At 40.8% G+C, this 24,797-nt stretch overlaps 1 protein-coding gene across 1 annotated transcript; it reads left to right on the top strand.

Annotated features, from left to right (window-relative positions):
- Positions 1–14,520: 14,520 nt before the first annotated feature.
- On the top strand, positions 14,521–24,133 carry LOC137341451 (neuropeptide FF receptor 1-like). Its single transcript, XM_068004563.1, has 5 exons — positions 14,521–15,762; positions 16,517–16,531; positions 18,615–18,715; positions 21,025–21,155; positions 23,820–24,133. Exons 1-5 carry the CDS (start codon positions 14,521–14,523, stop codon positions 24,131–24,133), a joined length of 1,803 nt encoding a protein of 600 aa, XP_067860664.1.
- Positions 24,134–24,797: the final 664 nt, after the last annotated feature.

Raw genomic sequence — 24,797 nt, 5'->3', positions numbered from 1 at the left:
TTTTTGTAAACTACTTTTGTCAGCAGCTCGAGGAGGGGCTTATATGGCTGGAGAAGGTTACAGAGATCGGGAGGAGTGAGGCTGTCAAGGGAGAGAATCTGAGAGTCAGTGTAGGTCAGCGAGGACAGGGTGATACGGGATGGCATACGAGCAGCAGAGATTTGAATGAGCTGAAGTTTACGAAGGGTGGAGAATGGAAGGCCACCCAGGAGAGCTTTGGAATAGTCAAGTCTGGAGGTGACAAAAGCATGGATGACGGTTTCAGCAGCAGATGGGTAGAGTTGAAAGTAGGTGGGCTTTGTGATTGAGAGGATTTGGGTTCAGGAATTCAATTCAGGGTCAAATAGGACGCTGAGATTGCAAACAGTCTGGTTGAGCCTGAGACAATACCTAGGGTGGGGCATGGAATCGGTGGCAAGGGTACGAGGTTTGTGGCAGGGGCCAAAGGTGGCTTCGGTCTTCTCAGTGCTTAACTGGAGGAAATTGCGGCTTATCAAAGACTGAATTTCTGTAAAGCTGTCTGACAGTACAATGGCAGTGGATGGGGCAAGAGAGGTGGTGGCGAGGTAGAGCTGAATGTCATCAGCATACATGTAGAAGCTCACTTCATGTCTGCAGATGATGACACCAAGGGGCAGCACGTGTTTGAGGACAAGAAGGGGACCAAGGATAGATCCATTTCTGGAGATACTCTGACTACAATTGGATAAAGGTGAAGGCAAGTGACGGCAATTCAACTTAGCTGGACAATGGAGGCGACCATGTTAAAGACTGCAGAGAGGTCGAGGAAGGATAATGCACCGCAGTCGCAGAGGATGTCATTTGTGACTTTGGTTAGAGCCGGTAAGGGCGGAAATCTGATTGGAGAGGTTCAAACATAGTTGCGGGAAAGATGGCCATGAATTTAAAAGACACATTCAAGGTTTTTGGAGAGGAATGGAGATAGGGTGGTAACTTGCAAGGACAAAGGGGTCATTGGTGTGTATTTTGAGAAGGGGGAAGATGGCAGCAGTTTTGAAAGGAAGGGGGCCGCTACCTGAGGAGAGTGAACCATTTATATGATCCGCTAGCTTGGGGACCAGGAAAGGAAGTTAGGTGGTCAGCACTTCAATGGGAATGAGGTCAAGCTAGCAGGAAGTGGGTCCCATGGGCATAATGAGCTTGGAGAGGATATAAGGGGAGATGGGATGGAAACTAGAAAGAGACACAGGTTCAAGGCTAGGGCAGAGGGAAGCCTGGGGGTGGGGGAGGTTTGTTTTGGTGCGTAAGAAGGGGAGAAGCAGCACAGGCAGCTGCACAGCTGGTCTCAACCTTAGTGACAAAGAAATCCATGGGCTCATCGCACTTGATGTTGGAGGTGACAGTGGAGGGAAGATGGATGGACATGGTTAGGTATGGTTATACTACAGTCCTTTAAGAAGTGAGTTGATAAGGTTCTGAGGGAGGAGAGTATTGGAATGTATGAATGTTAAGTTCAATTTGCGATGCATTGTGGAAAGTTCCTGGAGCTTTCTTGATTACCTTAGGTTTGAGGAAACATTTTCTTGAAATTGACCACAGGTTTTTTTTAATCGGTGGTTGGGGACTGTTCAGTCCAGAGATGCACCACTTAACGGCTGTGCATAATGGGCCTAATTGTCTTTTCTCGCCCTTTTCTTGTTTGTATATGTAAAACCTTTATACTCATTGGTAGAAATTGTTAGAAATATCATTTGTCATTTTGGGCACTTTACCTGTAATTGACACATAATAAAGGATGAGGAGAAAAATGGTCAGGTTATGGCAAGATTTAAATCACTAAGTATTGAGGATATGCAGGAAAAGGTGCCCTTGAAGAAAAGAAAATTGATAACTGGACATGATCCAGGTCAGTAAAATGCTGAAAGATGTGACTAGTTGGGAAATTGAGCACGTTATTTAGCCGCCTTTAAATGCTGACTTCTTGCCAGCACAGAAAATGCATGCTTCCCGATCAAATTCAAGGCACAGGACATTCTCAGTGAGAATCTTGGTAAATTCTGCTCCAGCTCCATCAGCAATAGCAACTGGGAAATTTCTCCTTTTTAAGCTTATTTGTGTGACTCATAATCTACAATCTGTGCAATAAAAAGCTATGAATATTCATAACTATTATTTAGCTTATCTATGGATTATGTCATCCACTGAAGTTTGGCAGCATGTTTGTGGCATTTTCTAAAGAATTAATCAAGTATTCTGGTGAATACTTCTCAGTCACTTCTCAGCGTAAAACATTGATATGATAATTTAGAATTTGATTTTGATAGATGGATAGTCAACTAGATCAATTTTTATAAAATCAATAAAAAGCTTGATTTCATTGGAGATGAAAATAAAATTCCAAAAAGGCCATGAAAAGATAGGCATCAGAGTTAACACTTTTCCTTGATTTATTTTTTTCAGAACATTCTAATGAAAATACTTTAAACTGTGAAAGGAGTATAACATGCTCGTTTGAAGCAGATTTTGTTTCTGAGTAGAGAAATTTCCCAGCAGTTAAAGCCTACACTCTTTCATCTTTTTTTATATAGATTAGACCTAATTCTTATGGTCTCGGTTTCAGAACCAGCAAGTGAGGATAGCTCCCACCAAAGCCAGGACTTTCTATTCAAACTGCTGCCACATTTACCTTTTTTCATTCTTCCTCCTTCCCACACTCATCCTTCCCTCCTCCTCACAAGTAAGCTTTCAGTCTGTCTTGTCAGCCAGTATAGCAGGTTTATCCAGCAATGTAGTGGAGGTTATACCAAATGTACCCACTTTTTATTTTCGGAGGCTAAAGTATGAATATTAAGGATAAGGGGTAATTCCGTAATCCCACAATCACAGGGAACAATCACTGGGCCTGATAATTGGGGCTGCAATGCTCTCTGCAAGTGCCACTCCCCACTTGAAGTGTGAAATCTCTGAATTACCCCATAGTCCCCAAATTTCCTCAGCCTGCAGTGTGCCAGTAGGGTAATTCCGGCATGCAAAGACAGGCAGGTACGGGAAACGGGGCAAAGGCCTGATAATGCTGGGTCTCCACCTTGATGAATGGACCATGGGAGTTTCCTCTAGAGATGGGGGCAGGTGGTAGTTTCGTCCTTCTCCAAAATCCTGGCATATGCAAGGGGAATGACTGAGATGGCATCATCCACCGGAATTTCTACGGCTTCTTCCTCCTCTGCACTGAATGAGCTGTATACTGTATGAGCGAGATACTGGCTTCCAGTTGATTGCAGCAGCTTAAGTGAGGCCCACCAAAGTGTTCAAGTTCAGGATCATGACCTGAAACACTCCAGAAGATAAATGGCAGCCAAAGTGTAATTGGTCCTCTTGGGTCAATTTCAAACCAGATTAATGTTTTAAGCTGGTACTGCTGCTTTTGCCCACCTACAGCTGGCAACTACTGCATTTTGTTCCCTCCCCACCAGGGAGCCCTTAAGGTGCACCAATAGGCACCCACCTGTTTTATGCAAAGACCCTGACCCTGGAAATTTCTGTGGGATCAGGCTCTGATCACACATGCCAGGCACAATTCCTGCTCTGCCACAGTTATTGCAGTGCAGCGGGATTGGGATCCTTAGTCCTGTAGTATTTAATGCTTAATTCTCATCCATATATCTCCCACACTATATTTAATCTTCAATCTTTCCTGATCCTCACTATCATTATATATTATGCACAATCCACATTTACATACAGTATGAATTATCATTACTTGCTATGCTTAATCTTTATATATATTCCATATTTTGATGGCATAAGATCTTATAAACCAAATACAAGGTGATAAAAGAAATCCCCAACCAACTATGGATAATTATGGATGGCTTGTGGTCTGTAAACTGATTCATCCACCAACCCCCACCCATCGCTGAAACCTGCAAACGTGGCGTGTGATTATTGATTTGGGTACATCTCTTAACTGTGTTCGAAGGTAAGGATCTCATTTAAGATTTTTTTTCAGATGAAACTATACAGCAATTAACTTTTAGCTTGATTTATCTCTAAATTTTGAAGAGCTGCATATTAATGAAGGCACAGAATAATTGTTCTTGTATCTTCACGCTCTTCCCCTGGAAAGTAGTAAATTAGTGGAAGGATTCGCAGGTTGATAGTCTAACAGGCCACAATGTAAACGTTACTTCCATGACCGTAACCACCTTTAAACCCGCCGATAGGGTGGTTGGTCCTATATAGCAGGAGGGTTTTATGGGTTCCCACAACCCATTCGATGAGGGTGGGGGTGGGGGGGATGGGTAGGCACCTATCAGACGTGAAATCCACTGGATATCAATCCAGAATTAAGAGCTGGAGCTCCAATCTCCATCTGTCTGGAGCAGAGTTCGACCCCAGCACCTTCTGGCACAGAAGTGGGAATGCTACTACTAAGCCAAAGTCTCTCTCCACATTGCAATATGATGAATCATTGAAAGTTCCATGCTGTGAACTTGAATTTTTCATCTCTCCCCTGGTGCTGTGCATGCTCTGACTAGTTTTTACAGTTCTACAGGGACCTAACGAGCAGTCGTTAAAGGGACCATTGGTCTCTACTCCTCCCAGTTCCACAGCACTACTGCGGGCTGCTGCCAGCCCACGATCGCCCCCTCCAATTCCACCCCCCAACTTCCAAGACTTACCCGAGGCTGGCGAGACAAGCAGCCCATGTTCGATCCAGCCACACGGGAGAGCTGCCTCTGGATGCACGATAGGCGCTGGCAGCTCATTCCAATTATTGCAATGAGGCCTGAGGGTCAGTTTCTGTTGAGCCTCAGGTCTCCCTGTTTGGGCGCACGCTGGAAAGGCACCATCACTTAAGTGCCCAAAAATGGGCCATAACAAATTTTTACCCTGCTCCTCCTGGCTCCACCTTCAGGTAAGTGTGCTGTGGTCAGTTGGGATCAAATACGGGAAAGGCCTTAGATTTGCTTAAGAAATTAGCCTTACGCTGATTTCAGGCACGCGCCCTGGGTGACTGGGGCGTCCCAACCAATTTGGCGTGCACCACTTTCCAGGGAAGGGGGTGGCTGAGTGCGAGCCCGCCGCATATCATTTTGATGCCCAAAAAATGGGCTCTGCATGAACCAATTTCTAGCCTTCATGCCTGTTGTAGCTTTTCATTTGCTGTTGTCTTGATCATACTTAGTTCTGAATTTGCTTTACAGCTTTCCTATTAGACGTGTTTTTTTAACATGCATTATCATTGTTATTTTATTTTTTCATTCTTAGCAGCACTTAGGCTGTTTTATTCCCTATGCAATGTACCTTCAGTAGATTGATTCCTGGGATGAGAGGGTTGCCCTATGAGGAGTGATTGAGTAGAATGGGCCTATACTGTCTTGAGTTTAGAAGAATGAGAAGTGATCTCATTGAAGCATATAAGATTCTAAGAGGACTTGACAGATTAGATGCTGAGAGGCTTTTTCCCCTGGCTGGAGAGTCTAGAACTAGGGGGCATAGTCTCAGGATAAGGGATAGGTCATTTAGGAATGAGATGAGAAATTTCTTCACTCAGAGGGTTGTGACTCTTTGGAATTCTCTACCCCAGAGGGCTGTGGATGCTCAGTCGTTGAGTATATTCAAGACTGAGATCGATAGATTTTTGGACTCTAAGGGAATCAAGGGAGATGGGAATCGGGTGGGAAAGTGGAGTTGAGGTCGAAGATCAGCCATGATTTTAATGAATGGCGAAGCAGGCTCGAGGGGCCGTATGGCCTACTCCTGCTCCTATTTCTTATGTTTCTTATGCTTCCCTTGCACCATGTATCTATATCTGTATTAAAGGTTTAATAGGGGCCTGCTGTTAGGGTTTGCCATTTCCACTTCGTAACTGGTAAATAAGTATTTATATAAGTTGAATCTGACTTCTGATTCTCTCTGTCATTTAAACAATACTCTCTTTTCATTTAATACCTCTTGAGGTCACCAAGTGAAATCAAGAACTTCTCACGTGGACAAACTTAGGTTTTAACATGCTCTGAATAAACTGGAAGGTAAAACAAAAACAAAAATGCTTCTCACCAGGTTAATTTCCTTGTGACAAATATATTTTTTTTTAATTGTATATTGCAAGAAAGCCTTTCAATTGTGGATTTGCCACTTCTCATTTACTCTAATGATTTCTGGTGAATTTATTTGTCTGGTCATTTTAAAGCGTAGCAATTTTTCAGTAAGTGGAAGTACAGTCAGCTCCAATTAGTGACTAATTACTGTCAAATGGAACAGAAATTGTAAATGCGAAGTACTTGTATTTACACTCTTTATTATTTCCTATTGATTTCATGCCTTGCCTTATCAATTTGCACATTTTTTTTATTCGTTCATGGGATGTGGGCGTCGCTGGCAAGGCCAGCATTTATGGCCCATCCCTAATTCCCCTTGAGAAGGTGGTGGTGAGCTGCCTTCTTGAAATGTTACCATGAAATTGACTTTCTTTTCCTCAGTCCAACACCATACTCCTTCTACTAGGCTTTTAAGATAATTATTTTTACTTCCATCTAAAATGTAGTGTTGAAACTGTGATAACAGCATAAAATGTATTTATCTCAATGCGCTGGAGCCCAAATGTGCTACACCACAGAGTGGATTTGTACCCATGACGCCCCACATGCTGAATTTACAATCTCAGCCATGTTACTGTGGGGAACGGCCAAGTGGAGGCCATAGAGGGAAAGAGCAAGTTGTCACTTGTTCGTACATCTCAGAAAGCAATTTTAAAATACCAATGAGACAAGACTGGAAGCAGGTCACTAGCCCTCCCTTTTGGCCAAGGATAATGAGTGACATGGCAAGGACTAAGACAGGGGAAGGGAGAAAATGCCATAGGGAAAGATAGTCTCACCCTGAACAGAATAAAAAAGTAATTTTAATAGTTTAATACAGATACAAGTCAATGACATTGCTGTTTTCTTACCCTTGAGGGCGGAGTCCTGTACTAAATTTTATAATGGACGTTGAAGGATCTTTCGCAGGTTTAGGTACACAGTCTTGAGACTCTCTCCTGTGTGATATAACTGTCAACAAATTAGTTCTTTAGTCATAAGAAAGTTGAGGAATTATACTATTCAAACTGACAGAACTTCCTGTAGTAAAATATCAAGCTTTTATAAATAACACAAAACTCTCCTCCAATTGTTTCTTTTTAAAAATCCATAACCAATAACTATGTGACATAAATTGGCATCTATTTTAAATCCATAAATGCAGGTTACAATTTTTGAGTGCATAATTGTGTTCATGATCCCATATTCTGATCAGGCTTCTCCTGTAAACTGCACAATTTCTCCTGTATTTCATGAATGCCACTCTGTACATTCTCCTATATACATACAGGAGGTGAGAACACATCAGGTGTAGAAACAGTTACAATCTCAGGCTATTTTGAACTCAGGATACAATAGATCCTTCAGAACCCACTTTTCTCTGTTTCACAAATTCTTGTACTCTAGCTGCTTTAATGTATCACTCTCTCTCTCTCTCTTCAATAAAACACACACACACACACACCCCTGTAGTTTTCCCTTCCTCTCCTGCCCAGCTGCTAGTCAGTTAGGTTAAAAAAAATACAATTTTGTTGCGTGGGGCATTCAAGCAGGTCCAGTGATTTTGGAGATGCAAGCTGAATGGGGGCCAAACAAAAGATATTATTGGGCCAATTTTCCTGGGTTTAGCGCTCAAATAGCGTTTGAATAATGGATGCGACGCACAGAAAAAAGCACTAATCCTTTCTTCCCATTCTGTACCTGAATACCATATATCCTGTATTTCCTGTCTGGCATCTCTGGTGGCTTCACCTGACTGTGCCTGAAGAGGAGGCAGCACTATAAGTTACATGTAAGTGAATGTCAGATGTCTCTGCACACAGATTTCCTGTAAAAGAGCCAGTACAATTCAGGGGCAGACTGCTCCCCAAAAAACCTTGGTACTATTGTTTCCAGAGCTGCTGAGGTGCAATCTCCATTAAAGGGTCAGGCTGAGATTGTTAAGAGAGGTCTTTATTTCTGGCTTTTTGAACTAAAATGGTTTTGCTGCTTCAGTACTTGTTGCGGAAAGCTATTCGTTTCTTTCACATACTGATGGAGGCCATAGTCACTACTGTGGATCCGTTTTTTGCAACAATTTTATTTGGTGGCAGTGAAGGAACAACCACCAAGAAACCCCCTTGACATCTGCTGAAGAAATTTGTCTGGCTCTCTCTAGAGTCACCACCAACTGATTCCTACCAAAGGGCAGAAATCCTCCTTCCACCTTTCCATACGATAGCTCCACTCCACACTGAATAGAAAGAGAATCCTCACAATCAAAACTGCACCCTCTTCCTATTCCGAAGCCTACAGTGTACCTACCCACACTTGTTTTCCCTGCTCATCTACATAAAAAATGCTCAATTGGACCCGGTGCTCCCCTCTTGGCCATTTTTCCCAGGGTGGTCTTTGGTGTGCATGGCTACCTAACCTAATGCTCTTTCGAAGTGAACTCCCACTGACACTTTTTTTCCCCGTGAGAGGGTGTAGCACAGCCCTCTGCTGCACCACAGCCAACAGCACCTTGCTTCATCAAAATGTGGAGCCCTTTGTCTCACTCTTTGTCCTGAGACCATCAAATTCTTCCAGGGAAGCAGAAAATCACTATCAAGGCATGGGAACATGAGAAACAGGAAAGGAGATACATTTGAAGGAATACTTCAGTCAGCGATACATTTAAAACAAACGCTTAAGGCAGCAATAAAGCTTAAGATTTTGAGCCATATTTCTGTGCGAACAACTGTCACACCTGATTATTCAATAGTAAGTGTCCTAAGGTGCCATGATATCCTTTCTTCTTTGAATTATGAATGTGTGATATTATTCAGAACTGATACTATGGCCAGTCTGGAGACGCATTTTTCACCGCAGATTAAAACGAAGCCTAGGATAACAGGATTTATGGAGGAAGGTAAGTTTTTGAATTAATTTATTTTTTCAGAAGAAAATGTCATAAAAGATTTTCCATCAATAACTTATTGTCTAAACATTCTGCATCACAGTCGCAGTGGCTAATTGAGCCGAGCACAAAGGATGATTAGTGTAAGCAGTCTAAGCAGATTCTCCTTGGAATTGACTCTTGATTTATGGCAACCTGGCTCCAATGGTTGCACTTTTCTTCGCAATTTGTTAAATATAATCACACTCTCAAAGAAAACTTAGATCATTTCAAACACAAAGAGACTTACTACATTCTTGAGTAGCTACAACACTGAAAAGAGTTTAGAAATAACGATCAGGAATTCCCTCTGAATTACTGCCTGTTTTGGGGCAGTAAATGGAGTAAAATAGGCTCTAAGAGGTTAGCGCCTCAAGTCCGCCACTGAAAAACTATACCTGAATTATCTTCCTAATAATGTGTCAGTCCCCTTTAAGTTCCACTAGCAACCTGTTTGGCTTCATGTAAATGGGGTCAAGGAGTGTGGCTAACTCTTCAACCCATTGCCCCCAATTCCCTCCCGACCACCTCCCCCCCTCCAAAACGCACCTCAACTAATTAGCACCACCATATATGCAGCTATAGGAGCTGCAGGAAGGTATCCTGAGGCAGATACCACATTGAGGAGGCCATTTTGTTGCTGTGACTGAAGATTGGTGTTACTTTACCTGCATGTCAATCTCTTTAGTACTTTTGATGGTTCAGTCAGGGCTTTTGCTGCTAGTTTCACTCAGGTCTGCTCAAAGCACTGCATTGCATTGGGAATATGGATTTTACAATGGGAATACCACTAAATATGTTATGAAGAGGAGGAGGATGAGGATAAGAACAAGGCTAGATCGGAAGCTCTTTGAGTCATGTGTCTCAGAAGGCATCGCTTCCCTATGCGTTAATACCCATTCACCACCGTCTACAAACTAGGAAAGTCTTACTTTTCTGACTGTCAATGCCTCAGAAGACTGCATTTTCCCCCCCAGAGATTATTGGGGCAATATGTCAATTGCTGGCTGAAGACTGCAGCCCACTCCCACCAGGAGCACAGCATTGTCTGTACCAATCAAGGTTACCTCTGCCTTGAATTTACTTGTGCCTGGGTCCTTCCAGACAGCATCAGGTGATCTTTGCCACATTAGTCAAATAGCTGCTTACCACTGCATTGAGAAGGTAACTGAAGGGCTGCGTAATTCATATCTTTCCTAATGGAAGCAAACAAAGAGAGCAAGAGAGAGAGAGAACTGTACAGTTCCACAGACTGGCAGGGTTCCCACAGATGCAAAGATCAATCTTATGAAAAGCAATGGTTTTCATTCTATTATTGTCGAGCTAGTGTGCAGTGCCAATCATCTTACGCTGCTAGTCAATACCAGATACCCTGGAAGCTACTATAATGCTTTCATCATGCGGCAATCCACCATTCCAGCTCTCGTGAGTTGGAGGAAAGCATCCAGATGGTTGATCGGTAATCAAGGCTACCCCCTGCAGTCATGGCTGATGAGTCCAATAAGGCTTCTACAGATAGAGGGAGACAATAGATACAATGAAGCCCATGCCACTACAAGAAGTACCATATACACTATAGGAATTCTCAAGTCCCGTTTTAGATGCCTGGATAAATCTGGAATAATCCCAGCAAGAGTCACAAGAATCACTGCAGCTTACAGCGTTCTATATAATATCAAGGAAAAATGGCTTTCTGCTTCTAGAAGCTGAAGGCGATGAGAATGAAGAGAGGATGGAAGGACCTCCCTCCCCACAGCATGAGGGAGGTGCACAGGAAGGAGAGGATGTGGGACAAGGCAGTCAGTGGTCAGAGAAAGCAGGGTGCAACTGATAGCTCACTGCTTTCAATAAATAAAGGTTCACTCACCAAATAAAGTCACTTCATACCCTCAAAGTTCTTTCATAAGACATCTCCTGCCTTCATCCCAAACCCCAAAAGCTGGAAGCATCCGCAGAAAAGAACTTTGTGCACAAGTCGTGTTTGCTTTGTACAACAGCATATTCTCCCTGAGTGAGATGAGGTTGAGTGGTGGATGGTTGGGATAATGCCCCTGGAGCCTGAGGCCTGAAGAGACTCATATCTCAGGGAAGCAGCTGTCCCAGAGGAAACAGCTACCAGCATCCTTTCTCTTGCAGTGACAGGGGCTATTAGGCCCATGTTTCTAGCTCTCTCATATGTAGGCATTGGAGGGAAATCCAATCTGCCAAAGGGTGGCCTTTCCCCACAAGCTACAATTATTGATTACAGAAAATGGGAGATATCACTCAAAGCCTAATTGCACATAATCGCTAATTTAGCAATTTAATCATAGACTACAATACTGGGAACAGAACAATTACACTAGTGCATCAAAGTCTGCTCTTCAAAACTTGCAATTTAAGTCTATTGTTGAGGCAACATAAAGTGAATTCCATTTTATACCTGGCTGGTACAGTGTGTGATTTTGAATGTTTGATGCTGTTTTTCGTTGCAAAATGGAAACAGATTCTACTCCCAAGCATTTTCACTTCTTGCCTTGACAATTACAAATGTGTTCACAGAAGAGTAGAATATATTTAAATCATGTTTACTTAAACAAAGGCTGAGAAAACTTTCAAATATGTCTGATCACTGTTTCTAAAATCTACGTGACCAGGGACTCTAATTGAAATCTGTTGTGAGATATGGATGCATATTTTTAGGATTTTGAGTCCATTTCTACACCCAAAATAAAAGTATCTAAAGTTGGCAGTTTTATTTTCATTTTCTTTTATCTTTTGCTGGTCAGAAATGACACTGCACTGCAAATGACAAAACATTCTGTGCTATTATTCCTCTAATTCTACTTTATAAGAATTGTAAAGTAAATTATGAGTTTGGCAGGTTGAGCAGTAAAGTGTTACTCAGAGAATTAAAGATGCAATGTTGGCAGGTGCTATGTTAAATGAAAAAAACTAACTTCAAGCAAAAAGTGAATGTGTCAAAGCCTGGCTTTCTTTGCATGAACAACACATCCCCCTGTCAGTTATAAAGTAGCTTTCAGGTAGAGCAGTCTGGATCCCAATTTCCAATCCTGATGTCCTTGCCCCTTTCCCCCACTGCCTCATCCTCAGGATTGCACTGTCAAAGAGAACAAGAGGGAGAAATCCCAACAAGAATTACAAATGGGCAATATAAATAACCATTGATGATTGATGATGCACAATGTCTTTTATTAGCTGCTTTAAGGAAATAGATTCTGTCTTTTTAGCTTGATGGTGGTGATCTGGACTTGGTAATTTCACAAAAGTGGCAATGTATTATCATTTTTTTCTTATATCTTTCACCTGATATACATCACACCAGAATAAGCAACATCACCGAGGTGTTCATCATAGTGTAAGCCATTTAAATTGAGTTGTTCATTTTCTCCAGACTTCAGTCTAAATTTGCCTGTACTGAATTGTAAGTGAATCCTGCAATACAAAGAGCCCAATGTAAAATTCTGAATGTACTTGCTAATACATTCTAGTATTGTAGTAGATGCTCCAGGATTTGGACCCATTCCCCCCCCCACTCTCAGATCTTTATTATTAGAGATAAAATCTGTAAAATTGCATTTTTTTTAACCTGTACAAAGTAAAATGAAAGGTCTATTCAAAGTTCACAGACTCTCTTATTCAGCCAATCATTTTCTACTTTGCAGCATTAATTGTTCATAGGCCAGCGAGTGAAATATAGACTCTAATGTTGCAATGCTGCATTCTGGACTACAGATCAAATGACTATGAAACATTTTTCACATGTATTAAATGCTGTTCACACGAAAAGTGCAGTGATTACAATATAGAATACATTAATTTTGAGGAACTATGGTCTGATCCTGCAACCTCAGCATTTATCCTGTATGGCCATATATTAGCTCGTGCACTCAAGGCCAGACCATGCTGGAAAATTGGCTTTAAAGTTATTCACTTATGTGAATAGACAGCAGAATAAACACCCTGATGTTACTTGGAAACTGTTGAATTGTTCTATTTTGCAATCCACAAGCACTGGAAACTACTTGATTCCTGATTACTTCATGAGTGGAATTTTCCAGCCATGGGGTAAAAATGAATCCATTAGCAAATGATGCTGCAGTGATTGTGCACTTCATACTGTTCGTTCCCAAGTACCAACGATCTGTGAGTATTCTAAGTGAACGTGATTACATCTAATGTGATGTTCGTTCTTCTCGTTTATTTTTGACCTGGTGCAAAATTACGAACATACGAAAAATCGGACAAAGACTAGGTTAAGACCCTGTGCAGAAAGTTAAGACCCTGTACTGAAAGTTGAAATGTAATACTAATTGTCATTAACTGTAGATAAATTGTTTAATGGTTAATAAGAAATCTAATAGTAGCTGTAAATATACTGTTAATATTAAAAAGTGAGACAAGAAAAAAAAGACCAGCAACTAAGCAACATCACCTCCCATACTGCACACCCAACAGGGGCTGTTTAAAGACTCTTTAAATCTTCAACTTCTTCCAGTTCTGATCTTCGACCTGAAATGTTAACTCTGTTTCTTTCTCTACAGATGCTGCCTGACTTGCTGATTATTTCCAGCATTTTTTTGTTTTTATTTCGGATTTCCAGCATCCGCAGTATTTTGCTTTTGATGGGAGGAGCCGTGTAATCTCCTGGGAGAGGCAAAAACAATTATCTTTAAGGGTAATTATCAGGTTTAATTGGGGTTAACCCTAAAATCAGAAGTTAAGGGACTACATGACGGTAATAACCATGATATTGTACTTTGTGTTATCCTTATTATCTTTAATTGATGTTATTGTCCATCACATTTGTATGTTTACAGATACCTCGGGGACAGAAACGCGCCGGTGTAAAACATTACCAAACAACACAAGTTGAACTTAAATTAGCATTGCCGTAACCATAAATGAAAACAATAATCGAATGAAAATAATGGAAACAAAATCAGTTCTGATTAAGGAAAAGAACAAATGAGAGAGCGAAACGATGGATGAGAAGGTGAGTTGCTCTTCATTTGCTCGCCATCGCCACCTACCTAAGACTAACGAGAGCTTCGCTTGCTTCCAGCGAGACTCAGACCATCTCCTTGCTCTTGAGGCTCGTCATTGCAGAGGAACAGTTCCATCTGTCAGATGCAACCAGCAGCTTGCCTTTGAGGAACTGGGGGAAGTCTTCTCAGCTCCAACATTTATTTCGCCCTAACAGACTGCTGAATGGTTTTTTTAATATACTTTTGCAAAGAAATAACAAGGCTCAGATATTCATCGAAACTTTTGGATCAGCATTCAAATCAGCAAAAGCTCTCGGTGATCCCCTGAGTCGGAATCCAGTCCTTTGATGTGATGAGCTTTCTATTGCTTGTGTTGAATGTTTCTCCCTGGTTCTCGGTGTGAGGAGCCGGATCCGTGTGAATAGGAGCTGTCCAGAAGGTAGAATTGGGAAAGGCTGAGTCTCACACTGTAGCGTGGAGGAAGCGGCAGTGTTTGGTAAAATGTGAGCTCGTCCTACTTTGCCAACTGTGCAGCTAATCAATGCTTCAGTGAACGAAATCTGTCAACATGAATGTAACTCAGTTCAGTTTGGAATTACTCGCAGGATTTCCCAGGAACTTTTCCTTATTCCCTCCCAACAGCAATCTGAGCTTTTGGGAATCTATCCATTTAAACGTCAATCTGCTGTTTTCCGGCTATGAGCCCACAACCATTGTCTTGGAGGTCATTTATTCTCTGTCCTTCATCATTGGGTTAGTGGGGAACATCATGGCGTTGAGGGCTCTCACCAGGAAGAAAAGAAACCGATTGGCTGGAGCTACAGCTACCCGGAGTCTCTTGGTCAACCTGGCTATCTGCGATATGATGGTGGTATGTATCTGCATGCCTGTTACTCTTGGCCACCAAGTCTACAACGCTTGGGTATTCGGAGACTTTATGTGCAGGGCTGTCCCATTTGTCCAGGCAGTTGCGGTCTCCGCCAGCGTCTTAAGCCTTGCGGTGATCAGTCTTAACCGTTACTACAGTGTTCATAACCCTCTCAACGCCAGGTCTTTCTTTACCTGGAGAAAGATCTTTTGGATGATATGTGCCGTCTGGATTTTATCCTCGGGGATCTGCATGCCTTTAATCTTCATGAATAAAACTGAAAACTTGCTGCTCTTGGACGGGAGGTTGACTATCCCAGTGTGCACAGAAAGCTGGCCGTATGTGAAACTAAGGCAAGGTTACAACTTCTTACTCTTCTGCGCTCTGTACGGCTTCCCCGTGCTCTTCAATCTCATCATTTGCTTTCTAACTGTCCGTCGCCTTTGGAGTAGCCACGACGGGTTTCAGGAAGGCAACAAGAGACATTTAGTGGGGAACAGCTGCAGGCTGAAGGCACGCAAGAAGATTGCCAAAATGGTTGTTGCTCTGGTCGTTCTCTTTACCTTGTCTTGGTTGCCCTTGTATGTGATTGATATCTGGATCGACTTTAATATGCCGAACGCTCAACAGGATGATGTCCACCAAGGCTGGATTCTTCACGTTAGATCGTTTGCCCAGTGGTTGGGTCTCACCAATTCTAGTCTCAACCCCCTTTGTTACTGTTTCATAGGAAACTTGTACAGGTCTGTAAAAAGGATCAAGAAAAACTACAGGGAGCGATTCTCTTCAGCTTCCAACTTGACCATGTCCCAGACTCCATCCAGCTCTTCGATCCTGCTATCCTACAGAGCTTCCAATGACATTTCTAAAACGCAGTTTAACAACTGGAGAGGATACCCGAGCTGTGATCAAACTCTCACTGAAAGCAAAAATGTATCTTCTGTAACTATTTGCGAAACAACGTTCGATTAAACAGCGTGAATCTTAATAAATAGTTATCATAAATGTGTCAAGACACAAGTATGAACTGCCTGGGTGTTCGTTTCCTGATCCCTTTTACCCTGAAATTATAATCTGTAAATAACCCAAAGTGTCATTTTTCTGTAATTATTTCGGTCTGGATATATTTCTCCTTAAAGTTATTGAGACATCTTCCTGCACTCTTCCTTGAGCCATTGGTTGAGCGGTAGAGGCATTGATCGGGTCCCACTCTAGGCTATTCTGTCCCGGTGTTATTCCTGTCCCTTGAAATGATTGTACATCAGGACTTGGGTCCCATCAGAATCCAAGCCCTCAGATCAAAAGGGAAAGAAATATAACGCTTATGATTGAAATTCCGATCCCTGCGGTAGTTTAAAGCAGTTGCCAGTGAATTTCTGCCTAAGCGGCTCCCCTGGTGGGGTCTCGAATTGAGATTCATCTATCGCTCCATTTTATTTTGGGGTAAGTAGGCGAAGGAACTTAGGGGGATCAACAGATGGTGTGTTTTTATCCTATCATGATAGGATGGAAGGAAGTCCATGATAAAATAAACACACATGGTCTCTGGGTGGAGTAAACTTGATGGACTGAACTACCTCTCCTTACTCTGGACTTTTTTCTTATGTGAGCAACGTCATTCTGAATGGGATAGCTTGCTGGCACAAGAGTCATTACTTTTTAGTTCGTAAATTCATGTGTGTAATGTCTTCCTCAGGTTTATGCCACACTTGTAACAAAAATCACAATCTATTTTAAATGACTATAAATGAGATTATGGAATTGTAATAAAAAGGTAACTCATTTTGGCTTGTAAATAATAATGTTAATTATTTAATGAAAACAATTAAATTCCGGTCATGTCAATCTCAGGCATAGTTCCAGATGTTGCTCTTTGACTTTGCATTATGAACTAGTGTTCCAGGCTTACTACACAAAACTACTGACTTTGAATATTTTGCCTGTTAAACAGTAAAGTGAAGAAGTGAGGGGATCCTCAAGATGGTAAGTTGTATTATATATTTCCTGAGAAAGGCTTGCTGCTGTTAAACAGAATAGAACTCAAAGAGATTACTATTTGAATTTGCAAAGAGGAAGATTATCCATGTGCTGGGACATTCCAATGAACTTAAATTAACCTGTTATTTCTGTCAAATTAATGTAAAGTTTGTGTGGAAACTTGTTTTGTTTACATCTCTTTATTTGAGAATTGTAAAATGTGCATATTTTGCAATTATAGTAGTTACAGTCACTGAATTAAACATTAACTGAGTTGATAATTGCTATTCTGTTCTTATTTTTAATTCCATTCAAAATATGGTTTAAGAGTCATCAGTCTGGGTCCATCTGACCTTAAGTCTTCATTAATCCATTAGAACTCACTTAACACCATCATAAGTGCAATCCAAACAATTCTTCAGGATTGTTTTTCATTTTAGTATTATCTCCCAGTTGTAAGTTATTTTCTTGCCGTCCTTAGTTCCTTCTGCCCTCCTCTTCTCTCCTGGAGGTATTCATTTCTTGCTGGGATACAGTTCAACAGATGCTGACAGTCTCCAGTACTTTGCCCAAGTTGCCTTTATTAATGTGCGATTCCTGACAGTGTCAGAAAGCAGTTTGACCATAAGGATAGAATGACAGCTGAGCCCAAACAGAAGTGGGCACTCCAACTGATTTTCCGCTCCCTAACTCAGGGGTACTGAAGCCAATTGTAGCACCCTTACCACTGCCCCAGCTGTGCTCAGCTAATAGCACAGACAGGGCATTAAGCCTGGGATCATCCTGCTCTGTGTGGTTCACATTTTTTTAACATAAGTATAAAATACAATTTTGTAGAAGAGAAATGCATGATTTTTCCCTCACCACATTTCCCTCCTTCCTTCTGAATATGGCAATTCCTGCTGAGCTAAGGAGCTAAGATTCTGTAGGTGACATTGGCCTTCTGATACCATGCCATTCTTTATGTATCAGTAAGTGTTGGTGGGCTATTTGGCTGTGTAGACTATCATGTCTATCAAATCTCCCTTTTTGGAGTGAGACTCACTAATTTTGGCTTAAAAATCCCACCTATTTTAGTCATTCTTTATTTCACTTTCTATACCTGATTTGACATTGAATTTACTATTCTAACATTCACTTCCTGGTTCAGTCTCTGTGTGGCTTATTAACATGCTTCAATCTGATTGGTTATGGGGATAGACAGTTGCTTGCCCTGTTCACACAGGTCCTAGATGCCCTGTAAAGGGCGCCATTCTTTCTGGCAAAAGCTCAAGGAAAGTCTATGGTCAAGTGCAAGTCTAACGAACGGCGGGCACCATTCGTTCGCTGCTCATAGCACAATCCAGCCCATGATTACCCAGAAAGAAGCATTAGCATGTACAGGCTTCACTGGAGACACATAACACACAACTGATTGCATCTAGGTATGAGATACGAGCATCTAGGCATGAAATTATCTATCAACCTTTGATTGCACAGTCATCTAAATGTATGACTTCTTCCAAATCCACTAACATAGTTCTTCATTATGAAGTCAGGTGTAATTGAATTACTATTCCTCACACCCCAAGCTTTATATATGTAATTTGAAGAGTGCTGAATGCCAGCCAAACAGAAGATATGTATATGTGAGCACTCTTCTCTGTCAGTACTATTTACCTCTCCCCCCTCCATAACATAGTGAAGGCAATACACAAAGTACTGGGCCCACTTTTACAATATTTATATGCTTCAAAAGAGGACTCTACAAATAAAATAATGTACAATCTTAGCCGCCTGAATAATATGCTTTTATTTGATTTGTTTCCCATGTGCAGGTATTCGTATGTGCAAAAGTGTGCTGTGAAATGACTGCCATATTGTTTGAAATCCAAAAATCTGAATGCTCCCTTATTGCCTGTAATGTGAGCTTCTTTTGGTCTGATTCCAGGAGCTGTACAGTATTTCAGTAGTTCCTGAAAGCTGCTGATTACGGATTGGGGAACCAAATATTCCTCACCCAGATATTGCAGCAAAATGCAGCCAGCATTGTACAATTAAAAATTGTAAGCGACAAACTGTAAATTATATAAGGGAATTCAAGAGTCACATTTTAACAGAGCATGTTAACTGAATTTTATTTAGTTGGACTGGGGTTATAACTTTGTATTCTCTATTATAAAGTTTTTATTGCATTCAGTAGCTAAATTGTTTCATCATAATGTACTAGGATACCCAAGTCAAATATTCCTTACTGTTCTTGTGTTCTCATCGACAATCTAGTACTTAAAAAAAAAATTAACCCATGCTTTAGATTATTAGCACTTCCTGTGATCCTTCTTTCAATCCAATAATGTGCTGTTTGTGTGTGGGTGAGAGGCATTATTTTCTGTTGGCCGTAAGTGAGTTTTCTGTTTTACAATTTTAAATATAATCAAAAAACATATACGAGTTGCAATAAATACAATAAAAGCACTAAACTGATTAAAACAAAAAACCTTATGCGTACTGAATAACAAACAAATAATATTAAAAGTGCATTGAAAATATACTAAAAATAATTTTAAAAAACATAAGTCCAGATCCTCTTCAGTGATAATAAATCTGATGCTGCAAAAAGTCCCTGGCCATTGGAATCTGGGAATCACCACATTTCACTCAGTACCATGCAACCAAAGAAGCCACTATGTCCCAAAACACATTCAGTACCTATTTGGTGTAGTGTAATTCATTGAGATTCGGATTAATACTTCAATCAAATGAATAAAAAGTATTTTTTCTCTATTTTCATTCCAGTTTCCACTCCTGCCACCATACTGTGTTGCTTATCAAACTGACTGAGTTCCCTCTAGATCCCTTTATTATATGTGTCTTGGGCTCATGTCAACATGTGGTAAAGTCCATCTCAAATACATGGGGAAATCATACAAAAGACATTTCTTATTTTCAAATGACCAATTAGATCAATAATTCAATAAATATCATAAAGTAGCTCAGTTGGTTAATAAACCTCTTGAAGGCACAAAAATAACTCAGTATGGCCTGTTAAACCTCTGTGGGTATGGTCCCAGAAATTTCCATCTACTTGTGTACATAGATCTTCCATTACTGTGAACAAAACACTTCTTACATTTGAAAAAAATACTTATATGTAATCCTTGTATTATCTGTGTTCCATGTGTAACGAATGGTAAGTAACACTTATCTGCCAAAAAGTTTGTAGAAATTGTGTATAAGAGACATATTTCAACTGCACCAGGTCAAGACAACCCTTTTTATCTCTATTGCTCACTGCCAATAAGGAATCTGCTCTCTGATCTGATTACCATCCAGAAAAACTTTATACAGCTGTAGAAATCTTACACAAGACAAGGAACATTAGCTTTGCAAGTTATTAACTTTGGATTATATTCTTCCTCCACCTCAGGATCATATTTCATGCTGCTCTTGAAAGATTAAATTCAGATTACTGGTGTTTGACATTTATTGATATGACAGAAGAGAATTTATACCAGTTGTACTTCATAGGGTGCAAGTATTTTATATTAGCAACTGAAACCTCATTTTTAAATGTGTTGTTAGTATTTCATTAGCCTGTCGTCAATATTACTACAAAACGAGTTAATTTTATTTTCAAAGCAATTTGGTTCTAAATGCTAAGTACTTTTCCACACTCTGGCACAAATTAGGCTGTCATGGTAATTGGCAAAAGCAAAGATATAATACAGCATTCAGTTATATCTAACAGGGTGTGAAGTAAAAAAGGCTGGAATCTGGACAGTGAAATTCCTCTTAACAAAAAGCAGGAGAATGTTTTTCTCCAAAGTCAATGATCCGCTAATGAAATTGCATTCTCAGAAATTGCACATTTCAAAGTCATGCATTCCTAAGGTTTCATTTATTAATTATGGAGGAATTCTCCTTATTTTCAGGCCCCTAATGTTTCTGCCATTCTATTGTTTACATTGAAAAATCCAAATCTGAAGAGTTTCAGTGAAGAAAGCTTCAGAAATAACCAAAATAAGCTGAACAAAAACAAAAATGGGGATGGACTATTTGGTGTGTTAGTGGTCACAGAATGCACTAAAATTTTCATAATTATATTTTCAAACATTTCAAAAGATCATTTTTAGGGGCCAATTTCAGCTTAGGTGCAGATTAGGCAGTCAGTGAGCAGAGCGCACTCTCTGCCCACCTGTTCTAACTGCTGTGTGGCCTGAGCCATTTTGATGCCTGATTTGTATGCAGCTGGCAATCTGGTAACACACAGGGTAACGTGGGTGCAGTCAATGGCACCTTGGACCTTGGAAAGCCTGCAATACTTCACTCTGTCCATGGAGAATGTGATGTATGTGTTCCTTCTGGTGTTGAGAGCCTCGGTGAGCTCCCTGATACAGCGGTGCACAACAAACTGTGAGATGTTGTTGATGTCACCTGCTGCTGCCTGGGCGACTTTGTGGCATAAAAGTTAAGGGCCACTGTGGAAAACCATAAAGAAATGCCTGACCAAATTAACTTTCTAATACACCTAAACCATAAAGCTGAAAAGCATGATGGATAAGTTGACCATGTTAGCTGACCAGCTGAATATAATAGAAAGCTTATGTTTCAGTTCTCACCAAAGACACACAGAAGAGCTATTGTCTGCTTATGAGATAACTGTCTGACTAACAGAAATGAATGACCATATAGCCTTGAGACTGAGTACAGAACTGATAATAAAGACAGTTTCTTAGGGGAAAGGCACTTTCCCAGGCCTGTGTTCAAAAATCACGAGGCAGTCATGAGGAACCAGAGGGTGGGTTCCCTATTTTGATTGACTAACCACTTGAACCAATAAAGAATGTATGTGTACGCCCATATTCTACGACAGGTGCGCGTAACTGAATTAACTGTATAAAAGTTAACTGTTTCCTATGTTCAGTGAAGAGGTTGTTCTAACCATTGTCTTAGACACTCTTCCCTTGAGCTCAAGTTTCTTTTAATTAAAATTCTTACTTGTCTGAAACTAAGTGCTTGGAGTTAATGCATTGTGTATAATAGGTAATTAAGTTTTCGACACCACGGTGATCATGACAGCTATAGGCAGTGCTTTCCATGCCCTGGTTTGGGGCTGCAGTTGTAGCTGCAGCAGGTGATATAGCTCAGTGATAGCCTTCTTGGTGAAGCACAGATGCCTCATACATTGCTCCTGGGTGAAGCTGAGGTATGAGGAGTGCTCCCTGAAGACCCATTGTCTTCTCTCCTCCTCCCTTTTCTCCCAGCTGCTCCTGCTCTCTCATGCCTTCTTCGCTGTTTCCGCTCCTCCTACCAGGCTGCCCATGACTGGAATAATCCATTTGCAAAGTAGGCAAAAGCAGTCCAGCACCAACACAAAGTTGTTCCCAGAAGTCAGAATTCACTTGTGGAACACAGAAAATAGCTAAAATAAGGCACAGAAGCTATCTTGTAGCCTAAGAGGACAAAACAGCAATGAACCTGTATTGAGGGGATGAGCCTTTAAATAGCACTTCCACGAGGTCCTTGATGACAGTTAGTGCCGTGAGTTTCTGGGTGAGTTTATCATGTGGTGAGTCAGATCCCACAGCCCACCAATTTCACAAAAGGGCCCTAGAACCAGCATAGGACCTTTTTTAAATATTATAACGGACTTCCTGAATTGGACCCTTAGGCACCCATTTTACAGGCACAGCACAATCAAATTTCTAGGCCTAGATATCTGAGGTGACAAACAGCATTGTTCTGACACAATGTACCCCACAAAATTCTCACTAGCATAAACACCTTCATCCTATCTATCTGAGGTATAATTTAACCCAACTCCAAGTTGCGAAAATGTTTGCTGTCCAAGGATGTTCAAACCATTGCATCACCCAATTATCCTTGAATGATGGAAATCGTCATTGCTTTTTCCCTGTTCAGAATTTTAAGCTAAAGCGACAAAAGTTAATGGTTTGTATTCTCCAATGTGAAATTATGTTATCGCGATTTTTCCAAAGTGAAAAAAAAGTGTATAAAAATAGCTTACGCTCCCTGTAAAAGTATAATTAAAACTTTGTGGAAAATAACACAACTAAATCCTAAGATTATTTATGAAGTAATCAATGTAAAATCACATTTCTCTTGGCTTAATGTTGCAGAGACAAAAATATCATATAATTTACTCATGCAGATTACAAGTCAGATTTGATGAAATTGCACTGTAGTTGATATAGGAATAAAAGGTTTATCTTTAGCTCTTTAATATCTTGCTGATCCCAGCTGTGGATGCTTATCCATTTCTGTTGAAATTCTTCGTTTAGTTTTAATAGAAGTCTAGGAAGACCCATATAGGGTTATATTAAAATTTAAATTGCTTTTGTTATCTGCTGCCTTACCACTTTGAATGAAAACAACGATAAATTATTAATGGCACTTCTGACAAGCCAGCCAATTCTGTTGCAGCAGGACTGGCAGAATGCCCAAAGAGTGTCAAAACTTAACACCAAGCAACTTCCCCTCCAACACATGGTGACATTTTATCTTTTTTGCTGAAAACAGGGCAGATTCTGTTTCTTAATTTTCTTCATTGAGTTCTTCTGGTTAGCACCTGAAACAACACCTGGGGCTGTCAGTAACAGTTTGGGACTTTTACACCCATCTACTTGTTCATGATGCCAATAGGATTGTGGTGTTTCTACTACAGGTCTTCAAAGTAAAAGTCTGGACTAATAGATGTGAGAACTATTAGGATTCAAACCCATATCCACAAAGTTGTGAACTAGGTAGCTTAACTTCTGTACTAGTATGTGGAATATGAGTAAGAACATTTCTCAGTTTGAGAAATATTTGGCCAATGTTTTACAATGAATTATTTAATTTTTCATTCCTAACTTAATGAGTATCATTAAGGCAAAATAAACAAAAGAGGCAGCATTCTGTAAGTTCTGGGACAGTAATATATCAGTAGCCTGAAAACTGGAAAACTCTCATTTGATTATCTCCTTCTTTCAAGATTTTCAATTACATTTAAATGTTTTATGTGTATCTTGGCATTTCCATAGACTTTTCTCAGGGGTTCTCCCAACCAGCTGCTGGGACATCAGCAGAAGATCATGAAAAAACCCAGATACACTGCGTAAATGGGGTTTCTGCTGATCATCTGCCAAGAAAATTTACAGCGTTGGTGTCCATTCTCGGGAATTATGGCCTGGAATCGAGCCAGCCCACACAACCCATGGCTAGGAGTGAAGACCAGAGCTTCCAGACTGGGCCATATTTGCAAGGGCCACCATTTATCCCCCAGAAGCCATGCTTTCCTACAGTCTGTGTTACCAGACCTGGTACAGAAGACTGTCTCCGGAGGAGTGCATCATGACAGCTGCCAGGAAAACACATGTTTACATGCATGCTCCTGTGGCTGTGGTCACAAACTAGCTGAACAATGAAGGTGTGGAACCCCTTCCTGTTAATGTGTGACGGGACATCCAAGAACGGTGCTTGAATGGCCACATGGGTCCAGTCCACAGCCAATGAATCCTGGGGAACCCAGCCACCCTGTAAAAAATCCAACAGCTATCTCCGATTGAGTCATTGGGTCCAGAGAATAGGAGACCAGCAGTAAAAACCACTGGTCGTTGGCTTACGGCCACTGGGAGGGAGAGAAATGTTCATCTGACACATGAAGTAAAAGTCTTGCCATCTGGTGGCAATTTTAAACCAGCTACATTCTGATACAGGTAGCCAGGCTAACACTAGTGTAGCCATTAGATATATTATCTGACACTGATTGATTTTTGTTTTATCAGGATATTGCAATCAAAACAACTACTCAACAATCCATGAAGGATTCAGAGTAATGTGAAATTGTCAGAGTATTAAGGCTTTTATTAAGATTAGAAATGATGTACACGGAGAACATTCAGAGTTTTGTGGACAATTCTCTCAAGAACATATGTCGCACCATCTGTTTTCCTCTATAGATCCTTAGACTGCAACGGCCACTTTCCAGGGCAAAGGTCACAGCATCTATATGGATTCCT

Source organism: Heptranchias perlo, chromosome 23 (genome assembly GCF_035084215.1).
Source record: "Heptranchias perlo isolate sHepPer1 chromosome 23, sHepPer1.hap1, whole genome shotgun sequence".
Classification (NCBI taxonomy): Eukaryota; Metazoa; Chordata; class Chondrichthyes; order Hexanchiformes; family Hexanchidae; genus Heptranchias; species Heptranchias perlo.
This window is presented reverse-complemented; position numbering and strand designations above follow the sequence as displayed.